Raw genomic sequence first — 7403 nt, forward strand, 5'->3', positions numbered from 1 at the left:
AACTATGCGTAAGAGGTCTGATTGAGAAAATCTCTCACAAAGATCTTTCCAAACAGAAGCAGCAGTGTTGAGATATATAACACTTTGAGTAATAGAAGGTGAAAGAAAATGAAAAAGCCAGGAAAGCACCAGATTATTGCAACGTTCCCGGACGGCAGAGAGTGGGTCATTAGAGGAAGGAGAAGGTATTGTTACAACTAGAAAACCATATTTATTTTTAGAGATGATTGCCATAGTGAAAGATCTAATCCAAGAATGATAATTATTTCCAATTATAACAAGAGTAATAAGAACGGATGTAGGATTTTCACTAGAATATATGTAATAGGAGCCAAATTGATCTTGAAAAACATCCATAGTATGGGATGCTGTGGGAGAGGATGGAGATTGGACAATAGGATTTGAGGTTTTAACCATGGCGTGGATATCAACTCTGATACCATAACACGGTTTGGACAGAGAAGTATAAGAAGGAATGAAAAGTGTATTGTATTTTCATTATGCTCAATGATTACAACTGTTGAATATATACAGAAGAAAAAATCAATACAACTCATCAAATCTTGTATAAAATCTCACCAGCCTAAAAGAATTTTATCCTAATAGAATGAACAGAATTGATGGTGAGTCACCACATTCTAAAACAAATGGAGAAAGCAAGAATAACAAAAAATAAAAGAACAAGAAGAAATGATTATTCTGATTGTTGCATCTGGGCCTGACTTCTTGATGTATTTTTGTTATGTTAGGCTGACGATGGTTGGTTCAATAAGTAGTTTATAAGTTTTGGGACAAGATGAGAAGTAAAAATGTGTGAATCTTAACACTTTTTTATTCTCAATCAGAAGTGTTAAATAGCTTTAAGTTTTTAACTTCTCAACATAACAAAACTGTAAAAATAACACATCTTTAATAAAAGATATTGCCACCTCTTTTCTTTCCCTTCAAATTACACACTTTAGTCATTTAGTTATGTCTAGAAAATAACAATCCTCTTACATGTTGATAAACCTAATCCCAAAAGATGCCATAAAAAAAGCTGCTGTAATTCATTCAGAGATCCGTATCTAGACAAGAATCAACTATTAACAGCACTAGCTTATGACTACAAAGGGGAACTCCACATGACAATGACATCTCTATCCTCTTTATTTCCTTATGAGAGGGAGTAAACTATGCTGCTTTCTTTGCAATTCATTATCTCCCGACACAATAAATGAAATGATAAAACTTGTAGATAGATAACCTTTTCAAATTGTCCATACACATCTGGTTATAAAACAGAAAATCACACTAGTCCAAATCCAAAGTGTCATGGGACTTGAAGAAGCTTGTTAACCGCTGCGTCCAGAGAATCAACATGCCTTCTCAAGACTTTTCTTCAAAACATTAAGGCTTCAAATGTAAACCCAAGGATAACTAAGGCACAAAAACTTTGACAAAGGTTTCTTATGAAGTATTGGACAGAAAGATACTCGAAATGCTGCTATATGCTTGAAATAATATTAATAATAGAAATAACCAAATAAAAACCTTTATATGAATTTTTAGCCAGTCTAGAATCAATATGCATGAATAAAAGGTAAAAGCATACTATTAGGTAGCAAGTAGATAAGTAATCGGATACAGTTGCGACGCAAGACCATCAATGTTCTTCATCTCCTCATTCAATCTGCACTCAGAACAAATTAAAGGATGAACTAGACAACTTCAATATGAAGCTTCTTCAATATACATTTCTTATTCCTCAATTCAAAAATTTCAAAGTTCATCATAACTAGTAATAAGTGAAAAAAAACTACGAGTTAAAGAACTAATAAGCAATATCTACAGCTAGATACAGTGACAGACAGCAAAACAGAAATGACGAATCAGGTGAGAATCAAGGATTGAAGATAATACCTAAGACACGAATTTATATACCGATTCCCCTTGGTTGCTGCATCAAGCACTGCAAATCACAAACATGTAACATACTCTGAGCATATATAATTGTAATTATTATTTTTATTATTATATTACAATCACGATCTCATATTTTCCTTAGGTTTACCAGATTCTTGAACTCGACCGGAAGCGTCGCTAAAACATTGCATGTGGTCGATGGTGGTGGCGGTGGCGTTGGAGAGAGCGAGGCGGAGGGAGGCGAAGAGAGAAGTGAAGCTCTGAGCGATTGCGAAGGAGTCTCGCTCCACTACTTCGATGGCTCTCAGAATTTGACTCTGATTGAAGGCGGAGCCACCACCCTCAAGGGTTGATTCTGAAATTGGGGTTTCCATTTCTGTTTCTGGAATTGGGGGACTATTATTATCTGAGGAGGCGCAATTCGACTCAGCTTGTTCTCTTCTGCTTTCCATTTCCCTTTGTATGAATTTGATCTCATAAGTCACAAACACAAAGATCGGTGAATGTGACCAACTTTACCTTTAATCCTTATCATAATCAGTAAGCGCTAACCAATCTCTCTCTCTACTCTTTATCAGGTATTTGATATCGAAAAATCAGGGTTTTAAGGGCAAATCACAATAATAAACTAAGGAAAGCAAAATTTTATACAAATTCGCTAAACCAAAATCTGTTTCATGAATTCACTCATGCATATTTATATGTAGTTCGAATTAGTCTGATTCGAATTCTATTTCTATATAATTCCAATAAGTTTGGTTTAAATTATACACAAACACATGCACACACTAATTTGAACCAACTTGGTTCGAATTATACACTTATTAAAAAAATTAATAATTTAAAAATTAAAAAAAATATATATTTTATTTTATACATTAAAAAAAACTAACAAAATATTTAATTAAGAGACTTTTTTGAAATATTAATGAGCTATCAATTCGAATTTCATACAATACTCTTTTGTCTATTTTTAATAGTTCATGAATATTTTTTAATAAATTTTTTTAATAAATTTATTTAAATTATACTACAAAAAATATTTGATCTTATGCAAAACAATTTTAAAAAAATGGCTTAAAAATGTTAAAAGTACTATAAAAATTTGTAACGTTCTAATGACTTAGGACATTAAAGAAATACTCTACATAATCAATAATAATTTAGAAATTAAAAAAATATATTTTTATCATGTATTTACCTAAATCACTAGAATTTACAAACTTTTATAGTACTCATAACATCTTTTAAGCCATTTTTTTAAAATTATTTTGTATAGAATAAAATATTTTTTTAATTGTTTTATATAGAATAAAATATTTTCTTTTATTTCTAAATTATTATTGACTATGTAGAGTATTTTATTTAAAATTTGAGTACATGCATGTATTTACCTAAGTTATTAGAACGTTACAAATTTTTGTAGTACTCCTAACATTTTTTAAGCCATTTTTTTTAAAATTGTTTTGTATAGGATCAAATATTTTTTGTAGTATAATTTAAATAAATTTATTAAAAAAATTTATTAAAAAATATTCATGAGTTATTAAAAATGGACAAAAGAATATTGTATGGAATTCGAATCGATAGCTCATTAATATTTTAAAGAAGTCTCGTAATTAAATATTTTGTTAGCTTTTTTTTAATGTATAAAATAAAATATATATTTATTTAATTTTTAAATTATTAATTTTTTTAATAAGTGTATAATTTGAACCAAGCTAGTTCGAATTAGTGTGTGTGTGTTTGTGTATAATTCGAACCAAGCTGGTTCGAATTAGTGTGTGCGTGTGTTTGTGTATAATTCGAACCAAACTGGTTCGAATTATGTAGAAATGGAGTTCGAATCAGACTGGTTCGAACTACATATAAATGTGCATTGGTGGATTCATGAAGCAGATTTTGGTTTGGCGGATTTGTGTAAAATTTTGCTCCCTTTGACTTATTTGAGTTTTTTACCCGGATTTTAAATAAGGAAAAGTCTAGGGGTAACAATTTTTGTGTTTTCTGGTCAGCACTTAACTATTGTACAAGATGTCTTTGGTACGGGTTGAAGGATGGATCGGGAACCTGCGGGTCGAGGCGAAGACCGGGTCGCGTGACTGGAGCGATGGGGGAGGTACCTGCAAAGACACTCCGACGCTCAAGTCAGAATGGATCTAAGAGGTAGAAGGTGTGAGGAATGAGTAAATATCTGGAGGGACCTGGGTCCTCTGTTTATAGGTGATGGGAGTCGTCTTATCTTATCTTGTTTGGTCAAGATAGGAAAGACGTTTGAATTCGAAAGTCAGTTAGGAGTTCTAGAAGGCCGTTTTCGGGCCTTCCGGAAGAGGGAGACGGGTTGGACCCGAAGAACCGGATTCGGGTTTAACCTTGGGTTCGGGATCCGTGGGCCGGATCCGTAACAACTATCAAAACAAAAGTGAATAATCTCCTACTATTAGATATAATCTCACACCATTAAAAATATTATTAATGACTAATTGATAATTACAAAACACCAAAATTACTCATCCCTAGCATTCCTCTTTAAATAATTTGCAGGTTATCAACTTTTCACCTTCAACTTAATTCATTAAAGATTTATTAAAAGGCTATCTTTTATTTGGATTTTAATTTTTATCCCCGAACCGCGATCATGCTAAACAATTTTCACACAAATAATTAACGAAAAATATGATCCAAATTTATTATTTTTTATAATTAATTAGTTATTAATATTTAAAAATATAGAATAAAATATATTTAAATCATTAAATTAAAAAAATTAAATTGATAATTAAAAATAATAAATTCTATTATTTTTTATCATTTTTTATAGTTAATTATTTATTAATATATTTAGGAATAAATAAATTTTAAATGTATTATTTTAAAAATAATTTAAATACATACTTTTAATTAAATAATTATATTGTATCAAATTAAATTTTTTATTTGTTAATTATAAGTATAATAATAAAATCTAATAATTTTCTATTTTTTTGCACACAAAAAAAATAAAAAATCCCAAAAAATTAAAGCGACCTTTTAGATTTATCTATTTTTATTTTTTCAAATAACAATTTTGCAGATACTAATAAATTAACTGCAATAAAAACCAATGATTAAAATATTGTAATTTTTAAAAAATAATATTAATTTTTAATTTTGACTCTAATATTAGAATTATAGTTTTGTCACTTATTACATCATTATCTAATAATCACTTATTAAGTTATTGTCGTTGTCACTCCTTCCTCAAAACTCCATATCGCCTTCACCATCTACTATTTTCTTCCATATCGATATGTAATGTCTCAATGCTATCACCTTAACCCACCCTCTAGCTGTTTACTGTCACTCCATCCCACTCGAACTAGCCTATCCCTTCACCTAAATTCCCAACCCTTCATCGTCGCCCCCCACTCTTTTGAAACTCTCAATTTGTTTAGCACATTTCTACATTAAGTTCAATCTCTGCCACCGTAATTCCATAACCACTATCACATTCTTTAATTCTAAAAACAATAAAAACATCCTTTTTTAAATAATAAATTGGCCAATTGGATAAAAAAATGACAGAGATCCAAAGCGAAAAAAGAAAAAGAAAGTAGTCAACCCGAACGAGATAAAGACTGAGGGAGAGGTATAAAACGAGTGGAGTTGGAGATGTTCAATGAGAAGTGACAATAATAAGGGTAGAGAATGATGACAATAATAGTGGTGGAGGTGAGTGACGATGAGATTGAGGGGGGCGGCGTAAAAGGTCTTGTCTTCTTTAGACTTTAGCAAAAGAGAATAAGCATGAAGATAATAGAGAGACATAAAACCATCTCCTAAGAAATTTATCTCTGCCTTTATTTATAGTCTACTTGTTATAAGAAAAATATTACTTATATAATAAAATTTAGTTTTTGTTGATTTTTAATATTATTTAATTATTTTTTAATTAAAATATATTTCTATCTTTTAGATATATATTTATAATTAAGATTAATTTAAATTTTAAAAATTAAAATTTTTTTAATTTTTTACCTACTTTATAGTTAGTTATTGTTTTCTCTTTTTACATTTTTTCTCTTTCTATAATACGATTTTCTTTTTTGGGTTAAGTACTGAAATCGTCCCTAAGGTAAGGGGCGAAAATCAAATTCGTCTCCGACCTTTTTTTGTTATTAAAACCATCCCGAACGTTCAGAAACACATTAAAATCGTCCTTCCCCCCTGAAAACAAAATTTTTGGACACTTTTGCCCTTTAGCCGTTACTGTCCGTTGGAGGGTTTATTAAATAAAGTTAATTTATTTGTTTATTTATTTATTTATATAAAGTTGTGATTTGGGGAGGGTTGGGATTAAATCAGAGAAGTCATCCTTAACCAACGAAACAGAGAAAGAGGAAGGGCTTGCGAAGGTGAGTGGAGCCATGGCTGCCGAGAGCTCACGGTCGTGCCGGAGTCGGTCGTCTGCGCAGAAGAGGGAGCTTGTGTGTGGACATGGAGAGAGACCCGTGCTTAGGATTTCCGGAACGAGGAACAACCCTGGACGACGATTCTGGGGCTGTGTCTACTATGAGGTTAGGGTTTTAAGTTTCTGTAGGTGGGTGATGGCAAGGTATTGTTTGTTCTGGGCTCTGACTCTGATGGGTTGCTGCAGATCCAGGAGGAGTGTGATTTCTTCCGATGGGCAGACCCAGAAGCAGAGAGTGAGGATCCCCATGTTGCAAAGATGAAGAGGAAAGTTGTTGCTCTGAAAGCAAAAGTGAGGGACACTGAGTGGAAGTTCAGAGTTGCTGCAGTGCTAGGGATTTCGGGATGGCTTGTTTTGTTTTGCTTCTAGTCTCAGATTTGGTTCAATCAGAGGGAGGGGGTAGCGTGTGTGATGCCAGTGAAGTATGGTTGAGGAAATTAGGGGAGAATTTAGTGTTCAGTTTGCATTTCTTTGATTGGGTCTGAGTTATGTAAATTGTTTTGTACTGGGTCTTACTGAACATCTGGGTTTAGTTTAGGGTTTTGCTGATTAATTTTGTGAGTGTAATTATCTCCATATAATTTGACAATTAATTGGAATGGCAAATTTATCTGTTAGCAAGAGAATTATGACTGAACTCTTCTGTTAATCAACTATGTAACATGTCAACTCAGCTAAGGAAATTCATTAAACAAAAGCAGCATAATATGAGGCAGAACATAGTCTAGTGTAATTCAGTAATAAGCATAGGAAAAGGAAAATAACACCAAATGGTGGATACCATCAATTCCACTACAGGGAGAGTAAACAAAATATAGTCCAAGACACACAAAAAATCTAGTGCAACTCTGTTGCTCAGTAAGAAAGATCACAATCCCTGTTGTCTAGTTTTCAAAAAAAAAAACAAAAAAAAAGCGACACTAACATTGTCTCACAATCCCTGTTGTCTAGTAAGGAAAAAAAACAAAAGAAAAGTGACACTAACATTGTCACTATACCAAACAACAGTACATTAATTACAGCACAAAAGACAAATTTTTAGAACAGC

The 7403-nt window shown here is 31.9% G+C and overlaps 1 protein-coding gene across 2 annotated transcripts; it reads right to left on the bottom strand.

Moving 5' to 3' along the window:
- Positions 1 to 908: 908 nt before the first annotated feature.
- On the bottom strand, positions 909 to 2517 carry LOC107630790 (uncharacterized). Of its 2 annotated transcripts, none has more exons than XM_016334029.3 (4): positions 2054 to 2517; positions 1903 to 1951; positions 1628 to 1672; positions 909 to 1374 (listed from the first exon to the last, which is right to left on the bottom strand). In XM_016334029.3, exons 1-4 carry the CDS (start codon positions 2355 to 2357, stop codon positions 1356 to 1358), a joined length of 417 nt encoding a protein of 138 aa, XP_016189515.1. In that variant the 5' UTR covers positions 2358 to 2517; the 3' UTR covers positions 909 to 1355. The 2 variants fall into 2 exon arrangements, with proteins under 2 accessions (XP_016189515.1, XP_016189514.1); XM_016334028.3 differs by having other exon boundaries at positions 909 to 1379.
- Positions 2518 to 7403: the final 4886 nt, after the last annotated feature.

This window comes from Arachis ipaensis, chromosome B3 (assembly GCF_059453495.1).
Source record: "Arachis ipaensis isolate K30076 ecotype BB chromosome B3, ASM5945349v1, whole genome shotgun sequence".
NCBI classification, from domain to species: Eukaryota; Viridiplantae; Streptophyta; class Magnoliopsida; order Fabales; family Fabaceae; genus Arachis; species Arachis ipaensis.

Bases quoted from the DNA above. Each gene is read 5' to 3' on its own strand.
- LOC107630790 (XM_016334028.3), bottom strand. From the start codon at position 2,357: ATGGAAAGCAGAAGAGAACAAGCTGAGTCGAATTGCGCCTCCTCAGAT. The intron at 1,952-2,053 runs GTAAACCTAAGG...TGTGATTTGCAG, and splicing joins CGGTCGAGTTCAAGAATCTG to TGCTTGATGCAGCAACCAAG. The intron at 1,673-1,902 runs GTATTATCTTCA...TTCTGAGTGCAG, and splicing joins TATATAAATTCGTGTCTTAG to ATTGAATGAGGAGATGAAGA.